Source organism: Pongo pygmaeus, chromosome 9, assembly GCF_028885625.2.
Source record: "Pongo pygmaeus isolate AG05252 chromosome 9, NHGRI_mPonPyg2-v2.0_pri, whole genome shotgun sequence".
In the NCBI taxonomy this organism is placed as follows: Eukaryota; Metazoa; Chordata; class Mammalia; order Primates; family Hominidae; genus Pongo; species Pongo pygmaeus.
Window position 1 is genome coordinate 97,222,680 of NC_072382.2, and position 27,754 is coordinate 97,250,433.

Sequence of the window (27,754 nt, forward strand, 5' to 3'; positions counted from 1 at the left end):
AAAGCTGACCAGCTATGCCAGATTTTAGATTTTTCAGCGGCAGTTGGACACCAGACCATGTTGTCCCCCACCAGGGGCATGGATTTAACAAGTTCTTCAGGTGAATTCATTGAAAATCTTTACTTCTGATGGGGAAAACACCCCAAACCTACCTCCTTGGATAGACAGGAAGGGCTTACATCTCATCTCTCTCCAAATCTTTTCCTAGGTAACACTCTCAACCTCTTTCGCCCCTCAGTTCTGGTGAGGGAATAAGAATTGTGTCCTGAGTTTTCAGCTACCTCCATTTTGCAAGTTCCTGAGGGTGGCCCACCTCACTTTGGTATCTGTTGGTACCTTGGTGTCTCAATCATGAATTTTAATCTCATATCCTATGATAAGTGATCTGTATGCCCGAGCTGAATTCACAGCCCTATTTCCAAATAAAATGTTTGTTTTTCACTCCTTTTCAAATGCTCCTAAAGGTTTTCTTACTCTAGTACTTTGAGATAAGTGTATGGAGAGCCTAGCTATTGAGGTAACAGAAAACGTGCATTTTGTTTTAAAAATAAGTCATATTACAAAATCCTCCTACTTCTTTATCCAAAGGAAAAATTAAATACTGACAAATGCCCTTTTATCCCTCCACTCTATAAAACTACTCACATACTTATAGTCTAGGAAACAGGCCACTTCATTGACATAGATGATCAGAAATTGTGGGCCCATCTTGGTAACCATAGGAGCAGGCAGCTGATGACATCAGAGGCCTGCATTTCGGTTTCTGATTGCTCAGAGTTGCTATGCTGAAGGAAATCAGAAGGTGATGTAAGGAAAACACCATATTTAATACATTTCATTCCATTTGAGAGGCACTTGGAAATGATTTCTAAAATTCTCTGAATTCCTGCAGCCATTTTTAAACCTTCCATTTGAATAAAATGTATATTGCAAAAAGAACTTAAGACAATTTGAAAATAAGAACGCAGACTTCATTTAGCATATATATACACACAAACACATATTATATATATATTTACTGGTTATGAGTTTTGACTATTAGTTTGACTATAAAAGCACCTAGCTACAGAATGGTTATACCATGACCCCAGACTAAGTCACATTTGTATTAAAAGTCATTTTAATATAAACGAAAGTTGGATGCAGTAATTATGCTGGCTTGGTGTTTGTTTTTTTATTTTTATTTTTATTTTTTTGAGACGGAGTTTCACTCTTGTTGCCCAGGCTGGAATGCAATGGTGCGATCTCAGCTCACTGAAACCTCCGCCTCCAGGGTTCAAGCGATTCTCCTGCCTCAGCCTCCCGAGTAGCTGGGATTACCGGCATGTGCCACCACATCCAGCTAATTTTGTATTTTTAGTAGAGATGGAGTTTCTCCATGTTGGTCAGGCTGGTCTCAAACTCCTGACCTCAGGTGATCCACCCACCTCAGCCTCCCAAAGTGCTAGGATTACAGGCGTGAGGCACCACACCCGGCTGGTGTTTGTTTTTTGTATGAACTCTACTTTTCCCAATGCCCCACCTTCCTTTCAGCTACTTTCCAGGTTTCTCAGGTTACCTTCTCACTGCTGTTCCACCTCATCGTTTTCAGTTTCAGTCATCACTTTTCAGGTATTTTCTAAACTGTACAGTTTTTCTAGCTGCATTGATAAACTAAAAAGAGGGGGTCACAACAGAAGGTGAATTGGTCCAGCCCTTATGAACCCTTGATGTCCCAGTAGACATTGTTCCATGAATAATAGGGGAGGCCTAATAATCCTCTCGGAGAAAAATTCATGTCACATAGAATGTGCAAAAATGAGCAACATCTACAAAGAACGATCATTTAGGAGGCATTTAATACATGCAATGGCTTGATTCAAAGCCTAACATTTCTAGCCCAGGGGGTAATCCAAGCCTCAGGCTTGGACTCATGGCTGCACAGGTTGTGTACTGTAGAATTCCAGGCCTCCAGGGGTGCATTGATAATGAAAAGCTCAATAATGCAGTGTCCATGTCATGTCTCTCTAGGAGACAATGGCTTAGTTGGAGATAGTGGGCTTCTGATTTAGAATTGATGATTTCCTAACCTATTATGTTACCCCTGGGTATACTGGGTGCAGGAACTTTCTCACAGATAGATGAAGGAGGGACCAAATAAATGTTGCACCTAGTGCATCAGTAGGACTGGATTTAGAGGGAAAGAAATGTGCACAAAAAAAATCCAGTATGGAAATCTTTAAAGCAACTCCTTAAAATAGTATTTGCAAATTCAAAAACAATCCATTCAAAGACAAAATTATATTTTAAAACTCATTTTTATCGAATTGAAAAAAAATGTACCCTGGAATTGTGAAAAATAAATTGCATCTGAAAATGGGTTACCGTATATAATAGAACGTTCTGTTACAAAGAGTATGAGGATGCTTGCTCTGATTACAGTGACCCCTGTAACAACGTGGCAAATGAAAATACTGTATTATTTAGTAGTGAAGTCCTCCCCCTAGTGGAAATAGGTAGGAATTTTAAGAAAAAGGGTAAAAACTTTTAAATACATTTTATTTCCTCTTAATAGTTACAGAATTAAAGAAAAGAGGTGGAGAATAGCTGTAGTGTGGTATAAAGACTTTTCTTACATGGCTTTTAGGCCATTATAAGAGCTGAGATGTATAACAATTTTAGAGTTTTGAGTAGAGCAGCTGGTGTGGTCTGAATGTTTGCGTTCCCTCCCAAATTTATATGTATTTTAATCACCAAGGTGATAGTATTAGAAAGTGAGGCCTTTTGGAGATGATTATGTCATGAGAAATCTGATCCAATGAATGGGATTAGTGCCCTTAAAAAAGAGGCCCCAGAGAGCTGCCTTGCCCTTTCCACCATGTAAAGACACAGCAAGAAGGTTGTTTATGAGCAATGGGTCCTTATCACACACAGAATCTACCAATTCCTTGATCTTGGACTTCTCAGCCTCTGCAACCGTCAGATATAAATTTCTAATGTTTATAAGCTACCCAATCTAAGGTGTTATGTTATAGCAGTGCCAATGAACTAAGCAGGGGTTCTCAACCCTCGGCTGAGACTACTGACATTTTCAGTTAACCAATTCTTTATTGCATAGGGCTGTTTCGTGCATTGTAGAATATTTAGCAGCATCCCTGGCATCCACTCACTTGATGCTAGTAGCAACCTCTCCCCAACCCCACCAGTGTGATAATCAAAAATGTCTGCAGACATTGCCAAATGTCCCCAGGGGAGCAAAATCACCCTCAGTTGAGAACCACTGGAATAGAGGGATAACATGACATGACATCTTTTAATAGGATCACTCTTTGTTGAGAACAGACTGCAGACAACAGAGATACCAGTTAGGAGTGGAGATGACAAAAAAAAAAAAAAAAAAAAAAAAAAAGGTCAAATCTTGAAGTTAGAGCTGGCAGAACTTTTCAAAGAACAGCCATGAAGTGGGAGAAAAAGTCAACGATAACATCAAGGATTTTGGCCTGAAAAACTAAAATTGAGTTGCCATTATCAGAGATGGGAAGATAGCAGAGTGGCTGGCTTGGTAGTTGTTTGGACTGGGGAGTGCAGATAAGGAGTACATCATTTTGGACGTGTTAAACTTGAGAGCCTTTGTAAGACACCCAGATGGAGATACCAAGTTTCATTGAATATGAAGTCTGGAAATTAGGGGGAGAGGTCTAGGCCGTTACTGTTAAGTTTGGGAGTCATTAGGCTTATAGGTAATATTAATGAGTTTACCTAGAAAGCAAAAAAAGAGCCCTGAGCAACTCCAACCATTCCATGTAAGGGATAAGAGAAGGAACCAACAAAAGAAACTGAAAAGCATCAAGAAAGGTAAGGGGTTAAAAAATGAAACAAAACAAACAAAAAAAACCAGGCAAATGTGATGTTCTAGAAGTCATGAACCTTTGGACATTTTTTCTCTTTACACAAAATGGTTTCATCTTAGTAAGTCCCTCCCTAATGTAAACATTTGTGAATATATCTATACTTTACTATACTTTCTGCAATAATTTATTTACCTAGCTGTCTCTTCTAGATTATGAGCTCCTGGGAATAAGATTTATCTTTGCACCTTTGTAGCAATTAGCATAGTGACTGGTGCATAGCACATAACCCATGTTCAACTGGTAATTAAATTTAACAGGAAATTCACCTCCCTGAAATGAAAATGTCTATACAGTAAGATACCACTCATTGAGATTCTCAAAAATTAGCAAAAACTCAGATATAATTCAAAGAACTGTGACATTTAAATTATGTAGCATCAAGGATCAAGGACACAGTACCAGCATCTGCCATGTTTGATCCTACTATGAAAGGGATACCAATCCTTGCCTCGACTTCAACCAGTGTATCAGCTTTTGTTTTATATATTGGGACTCTTGGTAAGATTTTATTAAAAAAAAAGTTTCCATGGCTGAAAACTATGACGCCATTAATCAACCCTAATAGAATTTTCATCGACTGCATCAAGGGACATGCTCCGAAGTTGAAAAGGTAGTTAGCCTTTATATTACCTTATGTATTATTTTTAATTGATTAAAATAAACAATCATATTATAAATCTATTATCATATTATGTAAAGTGCTTTGTGTATCAATACTTTACCTTAATGTTCATTAATAACTCTGTAATTACACAGATGAGGAAACTGAAACTCAGAGATATTAAGTACACCTCCAAGACACCTAGCTAGCAAATGGCAAAGTGGGATTTGAAACCCGACATTACACTAAAAAGTCGTCTTAAATATTTAATAGTGGTCTTAAATGCCTCACATATACAGCTATGAAATGACAACAAATAATTGCTGTTGTTGTTTTAGTGTGGAAATTGCTTTTGTTAAGTAGGGGGAGAAAGGAAGAATGGAAACAGGAACCAGAATTACATTGTGGCATGATCATAGCCATTACTCACAATGCTACAAGAAAACATACAAAACAGAAACAAGTATGTCACCTGGGAGAACTAAGTGGTTTTTTCTTTTTTCTCCTGATTTTTGTACTGTGCATTTTTTTTTTCAATAAGCATGTATTGCTTAAATTGAGCGTAACTTGGCAGGCAGGGGTGATGGTGGTAGTGTTACTTATTATGAAAAAACTTACACAAAAGTTGAATATAGTATAATAAACCACCATATAACTATCACCCAGTTTCAAAAATTAACAACTCACACCCAATCCTATTTGATTTATATTCTCATATCTCTCTCCCTATACTATTTTGAAGCAAATACCAATCATCACACCATTTCATTATAAATATTTTAGTAGGTGTCTCTAGGACTCTAAAAGAAGATAGCTGCAACACCATCATCACATCTGAAAAGGTAACAGTAGTTAATTCCTTAAAATCATTACATAACCAGTGTTCAAATTTTCAGTTCTCATACATGTTAAAAATTTTTAATTTCTTGATTCCAGATCCGTATCAGGGTCACATATTGTGATTGGTTTATATTAACCTACAGCATAACCTTTTATGCTATAGGTTCTCCCTCCACTGATTCCCCCTGCTTGCAACTTATTGAACAACTGTGCCAACTGTATCCTTTTGGTGTCACTCAACATGATCTTCCATCCTTTCTATTTTTGGTTAATTGGTAGATGCTTTGTCAGATTTAGGTTTGTTTTTTGGCAAAACTTTATAGGTAGCAGTGTATTCCTCCATCAGAAAGCACTTAAGAATGTGTTTGTGTATTGTCAGTAGCTGTTGATGACCAATCCTTAACTCCATGAGAGGCTGCAAAATGATGTTGCAATTCCATCCTTCCTTTTTCATTAGAATGTTTTAAAAAGAAACTACCCCCCATCTACTACTTACCTACCCAGTGGTATAGTTTGTATGGGAAATGCAGGAAGTATTAAAATGACAGTTCTCAAAATGTGAGCTCTGGGCCAGAAGCAGCATTACCTGAGAACTGAGAAATGAAAATTCTTAGGCTCCATCCCAGATCCACTGAATCGGAAACTGGGGATAAGGCCCAGCAACATGTGTTTATCATGCCCTCCAGGTAAACTCTGATATATACTAACATTTGAGAAACAAGTGACTACACCTGAAGTCTTGGAATGCCCTTGCTAAAAGCTGTTAGCTTTTACTACACTTCATAATACCAGTTAGGTTCCAGATTTTTTTCCCAAGTACAGTATCTGCCCACCTAGTCTATAAATGAAAGAACCACACCTTCAACTTTTAACGTATCAAACAACCTAGCATGGTACTAGTCATGTTCCAAAGTTTTCAAAAACTATAGCTTGAAATACTTGCTCAATTAGATGCATATTTATTTCTTCCAGGAAAAATAACTATTGCACTAAAGTGGTCTGAATGGACAGACAGGAAAAGTTTCTAATGTTTGGCCTAAACTTCTCCCATGTATCTGTTGTTTCAGGGTTTCATACTGGAAAAAGGGGCAAAATGTAGATGAAGCTATGTAGGCTCAATAATGGTCCCCCAGTATGTCCATGCCCTAACCCTTGGAACCAGTAATACATTACCTTATATGACAGCAGGGACTTTGCAGATATGACTAGGTTAAGGACTTGAGATGGAAAAACTACGCTGTTTGTGCAGGTGGAGCCAATAATGTTCTCATAAGGTCCTTATAAGAGGGAACAGATGGAGACACTCTGAGAAGGTATGATGACAGCAGCAGAGAGAGATTTGAGATGCTACAATTTGGGCTTTGAAGATAAAGGTCAATGAGCTCACAGAAGGCAAGGAATGCAGCTCTAGAAGCTGGAAAAGGCAAGAAAACAGATTTTCCCCTACAGCCTCCAGAAAGAAGCAATTCTGCCAATACCTTGACTTTAGACCAGTTAACCTGATTTTGGACTTCTGGCCTCCAGAACCATAAAAGAACTAATTTTTGTTGTATTAAGACACTAAGTTTGTGGGAATTTGTTACAGCAGCCATTGAAAACTAATACAAAGCCTTTGACAAATTTTTTATTGTGAAATATTGGATCTAGAAAAAAGTACAAAATGTCAACAGTCAGATGTGTACAAGTACAGTATTTCAATAGTCTATACATGTGAACAGCTTAACAGGTTCACTGCAGAATGCATATTTAGACCAATATAATCTAAAAAGGACTGCAATATTCACAGGCTATTAATACATAAATAACTTGAGTCAAAATGACCCTTACTGGTAAATGCTAATTAATAGTGGAAAACAGGCTAAAAGCACAATACACCACACCATAGTATCTCCTTATAGGTCCACATTTAAAGAATATCAGTTTATTATGTCAAAACACTACAGAGATCCAGGACTGGGACTGAATTACTAGTTTATACAATTGCAAAAAAATTTAAGTTATAAAATAAGGTCACGGAATAAAGAAGGGTATTTAATTAGGACTAAATACTGTGAAGCCCATGAAAGGGTTTTAGCCTTGGAATTTACAAAGCTAAATTATTAGACTGTTAATGTTAGCAAACATTAAAACTGAATTATCTTCCATTTTAATGTTAGCTAATATTAATATTAAACTATTTTTAATTTTGATGTTAGCTAAGGGGAAAGACAAGGACAACTTTCTTTTGTAGTTTCTCCAACAAGGTGTAAGAACTATCAAAAAGTAAAACCATAATGACCACTGTGGACTGACAAATGGCTATGGAACAAGAATATAAAACATTACAAATTTCAAAGAAAGGTAATAACTACCTTATGAATTTAGCAAATCCTGCAAACGTTAAAATCCATGTTAAGGCATTATCTATCATGGTTGAGAGTACTAAATTAAAGAAAATTATTACACGAAGATTCCATAAAAATAAACTGGTTTAGTTTACAAGATTCTAACTGAATCTTTTTCTATCACTTGAAAATTACCCTATATTATGCTTTCAAAATGGACAAAGAATTATTTGGTATTCACTTTATAATGAACTATGAGAAGTCTATTGAAACACGTCATGTTAAAAAAAAATTTGTTTCAATCATGTGTTCTTAAGAAAGCCAATCTTTGATATGACATTCACAATCAATGCTTGTATAAAAACAAAACCTTTAAAACTTATAAATTTAGTAACAGTTTTACATGAAGCAAATTTATCTTTGCCCATAAATTATTAAGAGAAGCAACTCACTCTATACAGTGTATCTAGCAATACTTTAAAATCAAACTAAAACTCTGAACTGATAATAACTAGGAAATAAATTCCATTTCAGGCTGAAAACCGCTGGATCAGAATATAATTAGTCAATAACTTCATATAACCTATCCCACCCTACCTTAACCTTTTATAGACAATTTTAAAGACTTTAGGACAATTTACTTATAGTGCCTGAATCTTATAGTACGTTCCAATTTATTCAAAGATTATCACAGATTGGATTAAAAAGATTATTTAATTTTTTTGATTTGCTTTAAATTTACAAATTACGTTGTACATAAATATTAACTTAGATAACCACACGTAGGGAAAGCAGATACATGGATCATTGTAGAAACATTAAAATTTTAAAGAAATTTTATAAAAAATAAAGCAAAACATGTAACTCACAAAATACTAATATGAAGCCATATGACATAAAAAATAAAATTACTCTTTAAGAAGCAACTTAAAATTAAATCTTTGGGGAACTATTTTGACATAATTAAATGAATTCAAAGACCAACAGCTTCCCTTATCACACAAACAAATCACAAAATTTTCTACAATCTATATGCATCATCAGTTAGTTCTAAATGTAATCTCAAACATTTTACTAGCAACTTTGATTTCCTTTTGAAATAGGCTTCTGTACATATGCATTTATATACAAACATTTATTAAACATGATTTTAAAACAAACTGTATGTACAAAAGATCAGCATTCCTATAAATAAAAACATTAGGTGGCAAAAAGGCACTTGTAAGTAAAAATCTACAGTAGTTTTTACAAAACAGAAACACATCTTACCTTAGATACTGTACAATAAACATTAATTCCTATACCAATAATGAAAATGCTAGGTTACTAATGTTAATGATGTAACTTTAAAAAACAAATTTACATATATCTGAAGTTCATTTAATAAAAGCACCGTGATTTTCTCCTAAATTCATGTTGATGCAAAGTAAAAATACAATTCCCAAAAAACCAGTGTTCGCCATTTTTCGAGTTTAAAAGTTTTTGTATTTCTAAATTGAAAACTGTTTGTCCGAAATTAGCATAGTGTAAAACAAAAAACAGAACAAAAAAAACCCTGCTGCTCTGACTTCTGAAACCATACCTACTCTATTATTGCATGTTGCGTTTTATAAAGAGCACTACTCATGCACTCCTTTACAACTGTTTAATACTATTGCTGGCAAAAAAGTTTCTGGATATCAAATAATTAAAAAGTTACTTCAAACCAGTTGAAGTTTTATTTGAATGTTTTACAACTTAAAAAATGCTGTATATCAATTACAAAAGTGAATAGGAAACACACCAATTCATTTGGTGTGCAAAAATATTTTTCTACTACACAGAATTTAAGGGCTTCACAGAATTTTTTCCCCAAATTTACATTGTAAGAAGAAATGCTAAACAAATTACTTTCTCAAGGAGATGTTAGTATGCTTCCACTTTTGTCAAATTTTTTACCCTTTGATAACGCTGCGACCTGTTTGAGTAGTTCTCTGTTTTTGGCCTGTGGGAGACAAAAACATTCAAGATTAAAAATGTTTGAAATATTATTAAGTCATGCTGAAGAACACTACTTATTTAACACTGTTTTCATTTATATAAATGTTTCACTAAAGCACTAACATTAAATGAAAGAGTTGATACATTTACATTCATTTCTTTAAGGATGAACATGCAAAAGGAAAATTCTAGATTGGCTCATCAGCCCCCTTTGTATATGTCATTATTAATATAATTGTGTCCAAAGATGCACAATTGGTTACAAAAAAGGAAACAAAGTGAATCCACTTAAAAGAAGGTCCAAATTTTAATAGGGAAAAGGTGTTTGGCCCTTCATCTTAAAAACATGAAAACTATGAACATAAGTTGTAATTCACAATTAATAAAATCAAAGAATGAATCAAGATTTGGGAGGAATAATTCCTAGCAAGCTGTATAAGGTCTTTCTTCTATGTTTACTCTCTTGTAGAACAAGCATGAGGTCATTTTTGCAAAAAACACTCAATTTGTTACTTTGCCAAATGCACCCAACGATATTCAATTTTTTTTAAAGCACCCATCAGAACCACTCATTATCTTGTTGTTCCTTTAATTATCATACAGTCAACTGACACTGATTTTAGTGTGATTTGAGCAGTTCCACATCATCATTCCCTATCTCATGAAAGCTTGAATTTTTGCAAAGATTCAAAATTTCATTTCATCATCTGACTTGAATTTCATTATTAAATGTCCATCCATCACTAGTTTAGTGAAGAGGAATGTGTAAGTACAGTGATATTTTCACATTTTGACTGCCTTTGTCACCTTATTCAGTCTCTTAAATGTGGAAACTTAGATAGTAAGGATCCCCATATATACAAATACATTAATGATCAAGCATTTTTGTAGTTTGAGCCAAAATGGGGAAAGTGATGAAAATAGAGCACTGCCCTAAAATTAACACATTTTAAAAAGATATTCTCTGACGTATGTTTCAACACCATTTTCCTTCACAGGTTTCAGGAATTTTTATTATATAGACAGACTTTTTTAACCTCAGTACTTCATATTTTATTCTAATTTTAGCTTTTTATGGCCAGATAACACCCTGTCTTCTGTATGCCATCTTAAAGTGGTTTCATGAAATAACCTTTTTCAAACTTTATTCTTCCATTCCCCCACCCTTCTTCTCCAATCACTCTTACTAATTAACACCCATGACCTCTAAAATGCAAATATTCTCAGTACTATCTTATATGTGCAAATCAAGTAATTTTTTATGTTCAGATGCATGATTAATAGAACTTTCGTATTCAGTGGTTATTAATAACTAAGGTGGTAATGAAAAACTTCAATTTCAAATTCAGTATCAATTTCAAATTTTGAGTCTGCAAATTTGACTCAAAAAGATCTCCACTAGATCTGTAAGTCATATTTATGTAAAAATGTTTATACTGATACAAAATAGTTAAAATGTGAATCTCCAAGTTCTTATCTCAATCATCAAGAAATAAAGTGTTTATAATTTTCATATTTTAAGTACAAAATACAATAATTTGAACATTAGGTCTTCAAAGCAATTTTTCCATTTAATGCTTTAGTAGCTAATTTCCAATTTGCTTTTAATATATTTATATCACTAATAAAGATATTTCTTAATAAATTACATAAGAAAAAAGTCTTTATGGTAAATAATAACACAATTGTTAAGTACAAGTCCAAATTTATTCTAATTTGAATACTTTAAAAATGAATTTTATAATGCAATATTTCAATATATGTAAATTTAAATTGTTTTATCCTAAAATTACTTCATTTTGCAGCCAGCCAAAAAAAAAAAAAAAAAAAAAATCAATGAAATTCTTTACAGACTCTTAAGAAAGCTAAGTTTTAAAGTTCAGACATGTTGGTGCAAAGGAAAGAATATCAGGATTAAGAATTACACAGATCCTGCTTTAAATCCTGGCTTGCTTACCAGCTACATAAACTGGAGCATATTTTCTCATTTGTAACACAGTAACTCCACCATCCGAACTCAAAATGAGTTGAAGGAACTTATCAAATATATAAAACACTTAGCCTAACACAGTTCCTGGTACACAGAAGGCACTCAAATATTAGGTCCCTTTTCCTTTTAACCACTTACCTAATTAAGTGAATAAGAGTTTTTACTTCATATTCTTAGTATTTTCGATATTTGGGGTATTTTGGGGCGACATTTTGAACAATTTTTTTTCATGTGATGTTCAGGGTTTTGTCGTAGGTTTGGTAGTTAAAAATATTTTACTAGCTATTAGAGCAAGATCCATCTTGTGTCACAGGATTCAATTCCTTATTACATAAAGATTAAAAAAAAATTACCTGTTTCCTCACCTCAGTAAAGAATCCTACTAGTATCACTGGTTGCTAAAGGAAGTGAGGTAAAAAGATGGCACTCAGCTATGACAGATTGTCTCTAGCCATAACACAAAAAAGTCAGGGAAGTGGCCTGATAGGAAGGATGAAATAGAAAACCTGAGGAACCTGTAGTGGTGGGAACTAGTGTAGAACAGGGAAAAGTATAGATAAACTGGAGTGAGAAGACAGAGATTTCTATGTCACCGCTTACTGTGTGATCACAGTTTTCTCTGTAAAATGGGCATATCACATAACTCAGTTTTTGCAACAAGTAAGACAGCATATGTAAAATCATGTCAGTTACTTTCATACTACATGAAACTTCAATTACCAAGAGGAGGTAGGCTTAAGATATCAACCAGGCTAAGTCAAAGATGACCCCATGTATTTGCAACTATGATTTTAAAAAAGAAAAACCAAAACACAAACTGCTCTTTTGAACAGTGGGGAGCACTAAGTTAAAACATATCTAAGCACCTATTGCAGTTATTCTGTTATCTCATTCTGGATTTACTTCAGAGCTTTGGTTACATTACATTAAATCAAAGATCACCAGGTGGAAGATTTTGTTCCAGCTAATCACTCAGCATTAATAACTGAGTAAGAAAAACAGGAATAACATAAAATTAAAAATAATACTTGTTGGTGGATAAAAACATTAACTAATATATAAGAATCTGATATATGATACGGGCAATCTCTCAGAACAGATGGCAGATGGGCATTTCCATAAATCACCACTTAGTCAACAAATTATTTGAATGCCTACTATGTCCCAGGTTCTACATGAGGTTCCTTTTCAACAGTCTTTGTAACAGTATGATAGGGATTAAGACCAGACAATCTGTACCTCGAATTTGAGCAAGTTCCTAAATCCTACTAATATAAGCTACTTGCAAAGAAGTATGAATAATACAAAACCAAAAGAAAGGAACAGCAAATATCCCTTGGTGTTACAATGTGAAAAAAAAAAAAAAATGAAACAGGGCAGTATTAACTCCTTCCTTCTGAAGCTGTACTCTCCCAAGTCTGAAGTCTGTGTGCTGCCATCTTCCACTAACATTTAAAACTTAAAAATTTTGTTACTAAAGATTAATTCTACAAATGTGAGACTGTATAAATCAAAGAGAACATGTAATTAATTTAGTGTGGTCTGATTTCTAAATTTATGAAACCTAGATGAGAACAAGTTTAATATGGTAGCATTCTGTATCCACGTTGGATGTTCACCATCTCTGCATGCCAGACATCAGATTATTACTGTAGTGACTCCTGACTTCACTCAGTTGTTCTGTATACTTAAAATGCTATTTTGCAGTACTCTGAGGTTCAGGTGGATCACCACCTGTTATCATTTAGCAGAACCCTATTTGGCACTTTACAAACCACTGTATGCAGGTTAAGTAAACTCTCTTGCTTTGCATACATTTTTGCCACTCGAGGTCCTTAAGAATTGGTTTTATACACCCATCTCCTTTCCCAGTATCTGGAAGGAAATATTAATACGAGGAATGATTGCTACTGAAGACCTGCTTTTCACCTTAGTTTCATGAATCTGATTTTTAATTTTTTGCTGTAAGCCCAATAATCAATTGAACATACTCCAATGATACCCTCCTCCAAAAACTCCATTTGAAGTTTAGGCAAAAGTTTTCAGTATTAAAGTACTGAATTCCCTTTCAAGTAATTTCAAACAATAACTTCTAATGAGATCAAGATTAAAAATGATTATAAAGTCAAAATCAAAACTGAAATGCACCAACTATGCACAAAATAGGGCTACCAATAACAATCTAAGTCAATGAATGCTATTACTCAAGTTTAGCCTTTCTTGCCTATCATTTTACGTAAATGATGGTAGTTACCTGAAGTTGTTCCACAGTTTCTTTGTGAGCTTTTTCCATACTGTTCATTTTTGTTCTCAAATTTGACTCTTGGTACTGAAAGTCTGCCTTTAGTTCAGTTAACTGAGAGATTAAAGAAAAAAGATATATATGTATATATTTGCACACATACACACACACACCATTTTAAATAACTTTCACAATAAACTCACATTTCATTACAAAAGTGGAAGATGTTAACTGCAGTTTCCTGATTTGTACAAGCTATCTAAAATTTGTTTTGTGAAATGATGAAGTCTATCTGCTTTACAATAGTATAATTTTAATGTTAATACCTGACCATCAGTAAAACTTTTGAGTTTTCTTTTTTCCTAAACATGGCTCGACTGGAAATAGAGTGTGGCAACTGGTATGCCAACAAAAAAAGCTTAACGGCTAATAACTGGAAAATGCCTCATTTAAAAATGTACTTCAATAATAGTAAAAACAAAATAAACATTTAAACTAGCTTAAGGGTAAAATAATCTTTCAATGCTTAAAGAAAGAAATTTCACACTAGGTAATATAAAAAGGAATGGTCTTTTCAGCCAAAAGCTACACTGTTTTCATTTTTTAATTTATGTCCAGGATTATGTACACAATACCAACTAACACTTGAGGTAAAAGTAGAGAACAAAGCACAGAAATACAACTAACACAGAATGAGAAACGAAAGAAGGTTACTATAAAATTTGGGCTAAATTAGACAAATACAAGAAAAAAATCAGTGCTCTGAGGAAGAAGGCTACATGATAGTTTTTTCATAAATGACATACCTAACAGTATAATATCTCATGACTTCAAACTAAATAAGTTATTATGTAATTTCACTATTGGAACCATGGAGAAGCAACTCCAGGTTATTTTTTAATGTTTTCATTATGCCAGCTTTAAAGGTTTACACATTCTCCTTTGTAATTACCCAGTATCTAATAAACTGAAAGACATACAACAGCAAAAATGGAGAAAATCATGGAGTCTTATATTCTTATTAAAAAAAAAAAAACCCTTGCTTTTGTCAAATTCAAAGTATAACTAAGTTCTAACTTTCTCTAATCACAAAAGATTTTCTGTTCTGAAATGCCAACTTACACCAGATCAGCTAAGACAATTACTCTATTCACTACACTGTGAGCTGCCTCCTCACTGTGAACTTCTGGAAAATAAGAATTATGTCTTATTTATTCATCTTTGTAACCTCATGATCTAGTTCAGTGTCTGGCTCTAGAAATCATTAAATAACTTTGTGAAACCAATTCAGTAAAATAACTTCGTCGTCTTAGATTTACAAGAAAAAGTTGCAAATGTATAGTTATTTTAGGTTTACAATTAGGATTTTCCTTACAACAATGCTAATTTCAATCCCCATCAGTGTTTTGATTTTTTTTAAAGAGGAACACTAACAAAAGCAGAAAACTTCAATTAACTGCACAATACAAAGATAGTACCTCTTATGCTAGAGAGGAAAGAAAAATCTAACAGTCAATATTCTATAACTGATTACTACTTGGTTTTGAAATCATTGCTATTTTGCAGTAAAGTTGGCATTTTATTCAACTTTTCTGAAGGCTAATGCAGATATACCTGGCTTGTCTCTAAAACTTTGTACACAGGACAAATTTCCATAAAGGCTCATTAATTTAAAAAATGCTGTCAATCAAAAAGAACCATAAGACAAAGACACCCGCAACTATCCTATTTTTATTTTATGTCACTCCTAATTTTCATATACTAAATTTGCTTAAAGTAAGGTACAAATGTATTAAAATAAATTAAGCCCACTAACCATCAAGGTGTGGGAAAATGTATCAAAAATTATTGAATGCCAGAAGTAAAAGCCAACTCAGCACAGACTCAAGCACAGATTCAGAGATGGATATAAGTCATATATGTATTCATAATAAGGTCTTATTCTTTTAAAAGAAATGATTTTAGTGTTCTCCTACTGCATAATACATTTGATACAGGTCAAACTACATTGTCTGGGACCATAAAACAAGTACAAAAGATGATCGAACAGGAATAGCCCCTATGGGCACTTTTACATACCAGGAGCTATGATAAATACTTTGCATTTTCATTACTCATCACAACCATCACTTGAGATAGTATTAATGCTCTCATTTAAATGAGAAAACTGAGGTCCAAAGAAGTACACATTCTGCTTTAGGTCACACAGAAAATGTTAGAACTAGGATTTGAATCTAAGTATGGCTAAATTACTTCAAAACTGTTTCCTGTTCCATGCCTGCCCACTATTATGCCATCCTGATTTCATAGCACAAGACCTTAAATCCTTCTATAATTCTGTTAATATTCCTCTTTTCACTAAATGAACAATATATTTTAATATTCCTCATTTAACTGATGAAGTCCCAATAAGTACACTTACTTCCTACACAATGAGCTTTTAGACATCTATTACTAATTACTGACTACTACAGGAAACTCCCATACCATTACTTTTCAGCAGTATTTTGATCCGGATTGATATAAACATATGAATGTTATATCAAAGACTTCAAACTACATTCTTAAATCAAAAAAGTTTACAAAATATTCCATTTACATCTCATTTTTAATTAGGTATTAGACCTATTTTTAAATTACATGCTTACTGAAAATTAAAGTTTGGAAATTGCTATCCTAATTAAGCCTCAGTTAATTCTTGGAACTAAAATTCTGAAAGACCATTTTTACCCATCTTCGTTAGATGGCTTCAGGGGGGCTTTTGTAATTTGTCTTATAAAAATCATGCACAACAAACATTACCAAATTATTAAAGAAAATCTAATAAAATTTGCGATTATCAAGCAACAGTCAACACATAACTCTTACCAGGCTTCAATGAACCATGTTCTTACCTTTTTATCTTTTTCTAAAATGGTCTGGTCTCTCTGCTGTAAGAGACGCTTAAGTGACATCACTTCTTCTTTCAGTTGACTTATAAGGACAAAATTGTCTGTTCCCCCACTATCTGCTGACTGATTTATAGAGCTACTAAAAAGAAAGAAGTAAAACACAGTTAAATGAAGTAGAAGGAAAATTAGCAGGTGTTCAAATTGCATAAATTAGACAATTCCACAAACATCCTTAAGGCTAATGCAAAAAAATATGTACCTGACAGAAATGGATGCAACTGGCAAATTACCTTACTAATGGCACACATTACATACACCTGCAGAAATATAATTCAGTATTAGCTTTAAGGGGGTCAATACTTCTAGTGTAAAGCAATAGGCAGCCAATTTGTACAGTAACATCAGCAAACTTTTGGCTAATGAACTAAAACAAAGTAACGCTCATAATATTTTTAATCTAAAAACATTTTCTAAGCAGGTCAATTTAAAATATCACAATTAGATTTGTGTTTCACTGAATAAAGATAAAAATAATGTTCTCCATTCAAATTTGTTTCTTCAAAACCCAAATTTATTTCCCAAATAGAACAACATAGTTCAGTGCCACTTTCTTATTGCCAAAATTAAGCTAAAAATTTTAAACTAATTTATGTTTATTCTTCCAGGTGACTCAAGTCAATGTAGAAAATACATGTTTCTATTTTTTTATCTAGTAATAACTGGCATTCAACCATAACTATTCAACTAAGTTGAATTTTCATAACACTAAAAGAATTCATTTTTACCTATCTCCATTAGATGGCTTAGATTCCAATTTGGGCTTTTTCTTTGGAGTTTCATTCTGAATTGCTGCAGAGGATTTATGGCTGAAACCAAACATTAATAAGAATAGTTAGAGTAAAAAGGACAGAGAAACCAAATGATAAGTTATTCATCTTTCCCTAAAATATTGCTGAAAATATTGATTTTGGTAAGACTTAAGTAACAAAGTTGAAGGGATATCACATTTATAAATATACATTTCAAAATACTTCAGAAAATACAGCAATGTATTTACCTCTGTTTCCACAGTCCCTGCTCTTGTTCTGGACTTAGATTGCTGATTCTGAAAAATACACAAATGACATCTACTAATGACATTTATTTATTTAATACATCTAAATTTAACATTCTCAATGGATACAAATTTTATGTTTATAATATTTTGTTCAGAGAAAGGTATATTTAAGTTTTCAGACTAAGCTAATACATACTGAATAAATCACATTCTGATGAGATAAATTTTAATCAAATGACTATTAACCATCTCAAGTTCTTCAAGATTTCTTTTTAATCAGGATCTCTACAGTTCAATTTAATATCATACAAAGGATGGGTTACACAAGTAGTTTTCATGCTTGTGTCTAGGTATCACTGTACTTTGGCTGCCCTTACTATTTCAGACACTAAATTTGTCTCTTTAAAGTTAAGGCTTTCCTAATAATCCAAAGTAGAGATTCTTCTTTTGGAGTAAATCAAGTTGCTCAGAATAGTGTATCAATTTAAATGGGGAAATATATTGATTTCTTTGATTCTTTCCCAGTTTTCTTAAGAATCCTCTCCAAAGTCCGTAGATCTCTCTTTAGTTAGTATTCTGGAGAAGTTATGCTGAAACTATTGAGAAATTTCATAGTAACAAATTATTTTACTTTTACTTATAATTAATACTGTAATACTCCTTTTCTATTTTACCATAATACTAATAATCAGTTTATAATTCATCATGAATCCTTCATTTTTTTCCTCCTAAACTTGCGTATCAGTCAATGCTTCACTAACCCCTAGCTTATTCACTCAGCATGTAGAGAGCATCTCCTATGAACCAGATGCCATGTATTTACACAATTTAGAAGATGTTAGAAGACCTGAGCTGTGACCTTATGCAAATTACTTAAAATCCCCAGCCTTGGTTCCCTCATATGTAATACATACCTTATATTGATATGAGCATTAAATGAGTTATATATGTAAAGGCACTTAGTACAGTGCTAGCATATACAAAATAGACACATATATATATATATATATATATACACACATTTACTTGTGTCTAAAATTTACTATTGGTTCAGCTGTAGAAGTTTTTTAAGCAAAAGAAAACAACAGACCTTAAGACTCGGCTGTAAACAAGTACCACGTTGGGAAAAAAATATTAATAGCAATAATTCCATCAACTGAGTTATTCTTACTTGTGAATGAATGGAAATCCTATTGAGGAATGCAGTTGTCCTTTTTTTTTTTTTTCCACAAATTTCATTATAAACCTAACAAGCCATACATGAACTAACAGCACTAACCATATCTCAAAGTTAAGAATAATCACATTAATATGACTGACAGAAACACTTGGAATTCCCATCTTAAGCTTTCTGAGGGTTGTCCATTCCTAGATTCAGACCCAACTTAGTGCCACCTGGCAACCACATCCCCTACCCCTGCTGATCACTATCTATCACAATATGAATGCTCCTCATTTTCATTCTGATCTACTGAACTTAATATAGGACCCTACAAACTAACTGTTCATCAAATGGTCAACAGCCATCAAACAGAAAATAGTGTTTATATTTCATAAGTAACCAAAAGTAAAAAAATTGAAGACTTTCATTTTCAATACTGTTCTCTTTCCCTTTATTTTTGAAACCTGTCATTCTTTCAAAAAATTAAGTTGCTGTCACATACTTTAGTCTTCACAAACATAATCTGATTGTGTCCTTTTACATCATGCTAAGACAAATTCATCTGTAAAGAATAGGGAAAGGAGACATTTTGGGAGTCTTAGAAGTAGGTCTGACATATGCTATTATGGTATATAGACATTTTGTCATATTTTTTCTCAAAGCAAGAAGCAAAAACAAGGTAGACTTATATTATTTTGCTTCTTGAAATACTCTGATATAAAGATCACAAGATTTCTTCAAAACAGCCAGAAGAGAAGGCACTGCACTGTAGTCTACCACTGCCACATTTAGAAAGCACTACAACATGGCAGAATTAAACATCACTAACCTCAACGTAACCTCATAATCTAATAGGTGATTGGATACAGTTTAGAACAAATCTTACTAATTAGAACTACATTACATTCTAAAAATACTGCATGTGTTCCAAAATGAGGTGGGTATCAGTTTTTTGTAAATTCTGTTTTAAATAACTATCTGAAACTTTAAAGACTCACAGAAAAATTTAGGAACAAACAATAAATTCTTCTGAAAATGGGTGTGCCATATGTCCCTGTTTTTTCCATTTTAATTTGTGTTTATCAGTTTAATTTGTATTTTCATGTTCTTTATTTTTCCATGAAGACTAAAATTGCATTTTAAAAAACCTTTATACCACACACACCAAGGGTTAAGGTACTACTACTACATAACTCCCCCCACAGGTCACTTTAAAAATCAAGTACAGCTGACCCTTGAACAACCCAGGTTTGAAATGTATGGGACCACCTATACGAGAATTTTTTTTTTCCAACCAAATACGGATCAAAAATACAGTATTTGGAGGATGTGAAACCTGCATATATAGAAGGCCAACTTTTCCTATAGGCAGGTTCCACAGGGCCAACTGCAGAACTGGAGTATATGCAAATTTTGGTCTATGAGGGGGTTCCGGAACCAATCCCTCAAGCATACTGAGGGAAAACTACAGTTGTCTGTATTTAAGCAGAGTTCCTAAATATATGTTTGAAGAAAACACAAAGTATCACTAGTTAAAAATATTTCTCATACTTTGGGGACCACAAAGATTAGAAATGCTTCTATCATAGTAACAAATTATAGTATTAAAATATGTTCTCCAAACCCAGTCATTGGTTTGTTTCGGTTTGTTTTTACTAAAACAAATTGACAACTAAGATAAATATAATTTTTCAAATACAACCTTAACAATTAAACAAAAAAAGAATACGGAGGCTTTTGATAAGTTATTTAAGTGTTAATTAACTGACGTACTTGTATTCTGACTTTATATGGTTATAATTTTATAGATTAATTTCCTAAATATCTGTATTATGGTAAACAGCTAAACATATTCCATGTATATAACATTATACACTGAATAAAATGGAATCACAGCCTTAGACACTCAAGATGCTTACTGTGTACAATGGAAACTAGACTAGCACATAGTCAATATTTGCAAGAAGTAAACATCAATAAATGGCATTAAAATGCAAGGAAGAGTTTTAGAAAATATGATTTCAAAGTACTTACTTGTGATGGCTACTGCTGTGACGATGGTGATGGTGATGATGGTGGTGATGATGTTTTGGATGATGCTGGTCTTTCTCAGTAAGAGATGAAGAAGATGAATTTGAATGTGAAGATCCCAGGCTCTTCCTTTGTTCTTTCGTCTTCTGTAAAACTCTTTTGTACGATAAAGTACAGAGCCAGCATAATAACTTTCCATCAACCTTTTAAGAAAATATGTGTTAAATTAAATGTATCCATATAAACTGGCTGTAAATGAAACCAGGTAAGATAAACCACTCAACTTCCACCTATATTCCACACATAACATGCGCAAATGGACGTATGCACATATTCACGGATTTTTTGGAAAATAGAAACAAAATTGGACTTTTCTGAAACTTGGGAAAATACTTGTTTGGAGAATTATAAAACTGATGAGGATGACATCAGTTTTGAGGCATTTTTAATTTGAAGAAAAGAAAATGTTACCTTTTTTCTTATTCCAGGAGAGTAAGCATAAACTGACTGATATACTTCCAAGAAATATAGCCTAAATTATTAAATCACTGTGTAATTACTAATAATTTTTCACTACAGTAAGTATTGTAAATTTACAGAAAAACTGAAGCACCTAAATGACACACAGAGTTGCCCCTCATTATTCTTGCATTTCCTATTCATGTATTTGCCTACCTAGTAAAATGTATCTGTAACCCAAAAATCAAGACTTGTAGCACTTTTGTGGCCACTGCACACATACACAAGAGTGGTGAAAAATCTGTGCCACCCAATAGCACAAATTCCCAGCTGAAGTGGAACAAGGTGATGCTCTGCCTTATTTATTTCACCTTTCAGACAAGTATCCTTTTCACAGTCTATTTAATACCATGTTTTTCAAGTTTTTATAGTCCCAAAGAGTACTGCCAAAGTGCTGTATAGTGTTCCTAGGCTCAAGAAGGTTGTAATGTGAAATGGCAAAGACATGGAATCAACCTAAATGCCCATCGTTAGTAGACTGGATAAAGAAAACATGGTACGTATATATCATGGAATACTATGCAGCTATAGACAAGAACAAGATCATGTCCCTTCCAGGAATATGGATGGAGCTGGAGGCCATTAACCTTAGCAAACTGACAAAAAAAAAGGAAACCAAATCCTGCATGTTCTTAATTATAAGCAGGAACTAAATGATGAAAACACATGGACACACTGAGGGGAACAACAGACATTAGGGCCTATCAGATGGTGGAGGGTAGAAGAGGGAAAGGATCAGGAAAAATAACTAATGGGTATTAGGGTTAATACCTGGGTGATGAAATAATCTGTGCAACAAACCTCCATGACGCAAGTTCACCTATATAATAGACGTGCACATGTACCACTGAACTTAAAATAAGGAAAGCGACGAAGGCTGTGATGTGTCTTACAGAGAAAATATGTGTGTTACATAAGTTATGTTCAGGCACTCTTAGCACTGTTGGCCATGAGTGCAATTAAATTAATCGACACATATTTTTTTTTTTTGAGACGGAGTCTCTATCGCCCAGGCTGGAGTGCAGTGGCGCGAACTTGGCTCACTGCAAGCTCCGCCTCCCGGGTTCACGCCATTCTCCTGCCTCAGCCTCCTGAGTAGCTGGGACTATACGTGCCTGCCACCACACCCAGCTAATTTTTTGTATTTTTAGTAGAAACAGGGTTTCACCGTGTTAGCCAGGATGGTCTCGATCTCCTAACCTCATGATCCACCCACCTCGGCCTCCCAAAGTGCTGGGATTACAAGCATGAGCCACCATGCCTGGCCAATCGACAGTATATATTAAATGAGATATCTTCAAACAGGAATACAAACAAAATAAGGTTACATACTGATCAACTGACCAACATGTTATTACTGAAGATGTGAACTTAATCCTATATTTCTCTTCGGCAATGCTTCAATACAGTACTCCTCCATCTACAGTTTTAGTTACCCATGGTCAACCTTAGTATAAAAATATCATATATGATACACTATTCTAAGGGATAAAGACCACATTCATATAACTGTAACTAGGGTATGCTAATATAATTGTTCTATTTTGTTATTTTTATTAGTCTCTTGTTATACCTAATTAAAAAACTAGACTTTATCATAGGCACGTATGTACAGGAGAAAACACAGTAAGGTTCGCTACTATCCCCAGTTTCAGGCACCCACTGGTCTTAGAAGGTATCTCCCATGGATGAAGGTGAGTACTACCGTATTCACTGTTTTGTGGGAACTTTAGAGAACTACCACAAATAATGAGAATCAATCGTACCTGTGTCAAAGAAGAGACTTTCCAAAAGTACTGACTAAACCTCTAAAAATAAAACCAAGTTTTTATCTTCTGTTTGTTCACATGTATTCCATCCATAGTATTCCATGATGTGTAGGTACCAGACATGCTGGAGGGACATGTCTTATAACGGGGTACGTACATTGCTGTGGGGAGACCTGAAGAAGCCCCTCAAAGAGGTAGTCATTCTCCAAATCAACTAAAATTGATAGGCAACAGGAGGCCTGTGTGAATGCTGATCGGCAAAAGAATTATCACATGAACACATATACTTATTACATTAAGTCACTGCAGGTAGACAAAAACAAACAACAGTTTCAAATATGAGCCTGTATCAAAAGGCACAAGAGTAACTGAATTTTATGTGCCAATGTGCCATCAGGTATTTTTTTCACACCAGTGATGTCAAGTAACCAGCAAAAGGGTAAAGTAAAAGGAGTTATTTAACAGCAATTAGTTAAATCTCCTGAACCAAATGTGGGATAGCCAACTAGTACAGAATAGCCACCATAGAATATTTTTTAAAGTATAGTACATGAATCTCTGTATCATGCAAACAAGGAGAAAACTCACTATTCCTGCACTTTCATCTATAACTACTTGCTTTCATGAACCTAAAGAACAGATCCTGTCTCAGTAGTGTATTAATTAAAATTTCCAACTTGTTTGGCATTTTATTTAATTTCCAGAAGACGTCATAACATAAATAAAGCATACCTTTCTTCTTCCTTCCTCCTTCCGATCAAAAGCACATTGCTGTTTGCACTGTTCACAGGTCTGAGGTGGTCCATACTTTTTTTCTGAATTTGTGCAACGCTGACACTTGGTACCAATAAATGCTGCAATTATGTTACAGTACTGACAAGGCTTGGGCTGAAAAACATACACATTTTGAGACTTTTAAAAACATTAAATATTTGCTGCATAGCATATACCTAGTATTGTAGACATATTTCTGGAATTAAGAAAACTCAGGTAAAAAACTTGTTTTCTGTCAAGTTTGTTGCCCTGTCATATGCAATAACTTTTATACTATGTTTCTATGCATTCAACTAATATTTATTTCTAGTCATGAAACTATTACTCTAAGATCATGAGAAATAGATTTGTGATTTGCATAGTCTGTTAGATAATACAAAAACTACACATTAAAAATGTTTTAAATAATGAAAATAAAGGTACACATGTAGAGAAGTCTCATGAATCAAGAATTTGAGGAAATGTCCTACTAATTTAATATCCTAGTTAGCTTAATGACCATATCATTTATTTAAAAAATGTTAACTTTTCATCACATATAGATACAAATCATATAAGGAATATACACTATAAGTGAGTTTTCAATTTTAAAAAAATGGGGACAAGCATATTCAACATAAACTATAAAAACATACCTTGATTTTCTTTGATATTCAAAAGATGATTCAGGACAGTTTAGAGCGTTAAAGTTAGCATTTCTGACCAATAATAAATAATATTGGTATAATATAACTATAATGATTGTAGTACACACATAAGACAATTTGTACTAGGATTGGGTCATGACTTCTGTGAATAAATATCTTAATTGTGCTGTTTTATAAAAATAGTTCTGAGGAGGCTGTTCTGAAGTGGGCTAAAGTCTGATCATGCAAACTTTATGGATAAGTTCTCCATAACCAAGAATTTGCTATATTTGAATCTTTAAATAGCTTCACAGATTTCACACTGGATTCAATACATGTAAAACAGGTATATAACTTGACTGTTTTTAAATGTTACCACCTTTCCATCAAAATATCTATGGAAAATGTCTTTCATAAAATATGGTATGTTGAAATATCTAAGAGCATAGCAGTACATTTTTTTTTTTGAGACGCAGTATCGCTCTGTCCCCCAGGATGGAGTGCAGTGGCAGGATCTCGGCTCACTGCAAACTCCGCCTCCTGAGTTCACACCATTCTCCTGCCTCAGCCTCTGGAGTAGCTGGGACTACAGGCGCCCACCACCACGCCCGGCTCATTTATTTTTTTTGTATTTTTAGTAGAGACGGGGTTTCACCGTGTTAGCCAGGATGGTCTCCATCTCCTGACTTCGTGATCCGCCCGCCTCGGCCTCCCAAAGTGCTGGGATTACAGGCATGCCCAGCCAGCAGTACATATTTTTTTAAAAGGTCCAGCTTTGTGAAAAATATTAACTGGTAACAATGACATGAAAACATAAGACATACTTACCGTCCCAAATTGCTTCACATTTTGAGCACACTTCTTACAAATTGTGTTAGTTTTGCTGAAAAATAAATTGCATACAGATCATGTTTATGTAGCTTTCTAAAGTAATTAGCACAATGTCAAAATAAAATGAGTCAAAGATTTGTAGCACTTAAAACTTACTCTAATATGGACCACGGATTTTTTTCAAAAATACAAGGATATTTCCAGAGTTGTTTTACCCAAATTAACTTACGACAAATGTTTTTATACATTTTTGTGTATTTCTTTTTGTAAACAAAACATCTTAATGTTTCCTATATAGTGCCAAAATCTTCACACTTGACACTATTAATGCACAGCATTACAATACCCGCGTCTACCTAACCTTCTACTTGGCTACTGTCCAACATTATAATGCCCACACCTACTTAGGAAGAAATTATTTGTTCTTTTCTAAGGCTACTTTCTGTATATACTCTCAGAGTGGAACTGTTAAAAATGTTACATACTACTCCTCTTCCATGTAACAAATTATTAGATTTCACCCTTGGAAGGCAGTTGGTAACACTACAGACCTTTCCTCAGGTCCATTAAGGTTTTACCATTTTTTTTAGTTTAACATAACTGTTTACATTTGCATTTTCATTAGCAAGGCTGTACATTTTCCATGTAGTAATTTATTCTTTCTCTCATATAAAATCTAACTGTAAATTAACCACCACTGGTTTTTTTGGCAACATTCTCTCTCCCACCATGTATAAAAGGTTTACAACTTAAAATTTCTGGGGCTAAATCATTTTTTAAAAATATTTTCATAAAAATATGGGATTACAACCCCCAAGTATTCCATACAGACAACACTTGTCTTTAACAGTCAAAAACTGTTCAGTATACAAACCTCTCTTGTTGAAATTCTGATCTGCAGTAAGTACATTTTACAATAGGATGTGCAATCCGACATTCCTGTAATAAGACAATACATTAGTCAGTATCTATCCGAAAGTCCCAGATCTCACTTTTCTGGTAGAAAATTGTTTACCCAACCTAGTGAAATGTCTAAAACATTTATAAAACCTGGCCCCAACGTAAAGAACTGGATGCTTTATCATATAAGTGGCCAATCACAATATAATTCCTTAGGGAAGGCATAGGTGTCTTTGTCTTTAGTAGACGTGGGGGTATATTACAGACAAATTAAGAAAGCTGTCAGGGCCGATTTCAAGGATTGGTTAAATGTGAAACTACTTATTATTTTGCACCGTTGCTCACAGACAGCATCCAGGCTTTAATGGGATGGGAGGAGCTCCAAATCAGAGCATTCTGTTCCCAAACCAGTCGCTTCGCTTTCCTGGACAGGGAAGAAGGATGCCATCAGCTTTGCGGCTTCGGGTTCCTAGCAAGAAAGTGCAAAAACCGTCCCCTGCCTCCTGGTGGAAGAAGAGGACAGACCAGGCAGAAAACCGAGATGAAAACATCTCCACCCCTGGGTCTCTGCGGCATAGACAGGTGGCTGCCTCACTCAACCCCACCCCTGAGACCCCCAGACGCTGACGGGGCCCGGCACCCTCCTGGGCCGCCTGGAAGAGGGCACGATTCTGCCTCCCTTTCAGGGGCCGTTCCCAGCTAATGTTCAAGCCCCCAGAAAAAGGGGTCCCCGATTGGGAAGGCGAGGGCTCCAGACTCCCAAACCCCTGAGGCGCCGGCGAAGAGAGAGGGGCTGCAGTGCATCGGCTACCCGGCCCCCTCCGGCTACGGCCGAGGACACCCATCCCGCCCGCCTCCCGGAGCCCACGGACCTTGCAGAGCTGCTGGCCCTGGGAGAGCTCCTCGAAGGGATAGCGCTGGGTACACTTGGTGCAGGCGTACAGGGCCGAGGCCGCCATCCTGCTCCTCAGTCTCCTCCTCCGCCGCCGCCGCCCGCTCCGAGGCGGGGCCCTACGGAGAACCTGAGAGCCGCCGCCGCCCGGGCCGCGGGCTCCTCCTCCTCCCCCTCCCCCTGCCTCGCGCCCACCAGGGCCTCGCCGGGAGAGCCCAGGGCCCCGTGGCCGACGCCACCGTCTCCCTCCGCCTCCACTTCCGCCCCAGCCCACCCAGTGACGCCGTGCCAGCCGCTCCCGCTTAGGCCCCGATAGCGGCGGAGGAAGACGAGGCGGGTAGGAGGTTGCTGTTTAGCTGCGCGACCGCGGATCCGCTTCCTTCTCGGCCTCCCTTCCCCATCCCTGATTGGCTGCGGAGGCTACGGCGTCACTCG

At 35.0% G+C, this 27,754-nt stretch overlaps 1 protein-coding gene across 6 annotated transcripts; it reads right to left on the reverse strand.

Annotated features, from left to right (window-relative positions):
- Positions 1-6,939: 6,939 nt before the first annotated feature.
- On the reverse strand, positions 6,940-27,726 carry FAM76B (family with sequence similarity 76 member B). 6 transcript variants are annotated; one of them, XM_054441374.2, is made up of 11 exons: positions 27,300-27,576; positions 26,773-26,851; positions 26,402-26,466; positions 25,525-25,579; positions 24,029-24,184; positions 21,012-21,211; positions 17,816-17,863; positions 17,544-17,624; positions 16,762-16,897; positions 13,880-13,981; positions 6,940-9,639 (listed from the first exon to the last, which is right to left on the reverse strand). In XM_054441374.2, exons 2-11 carry the CDS (start codon positions 26,779-26,781, stop codon positions 9,550-9,552), a joined length of 942 nt encoding a protein of 313 aa, XP_054297349.1. In that variant the 5' UTR covers positions 26,782-26,851; positions 27,300-27,576; the 3' UTR covers positions 6,940-9,549. The 6 variants fall into 6 exon arrangements, with proteins under 6 accessions (XP_054297349.1, XP_054297347.1, XP_054297348.1 ...); XM_054441372.2 differs by having other exon boundaries at positions 26,773-26,930; XM_054441373.2 differs by having other exon boundaries at positions 26,773-26,896; positions 27,300-27,382.
- Between the last annotated feature and the right edge of the window lie 28 nt (positions 27,727-27,754).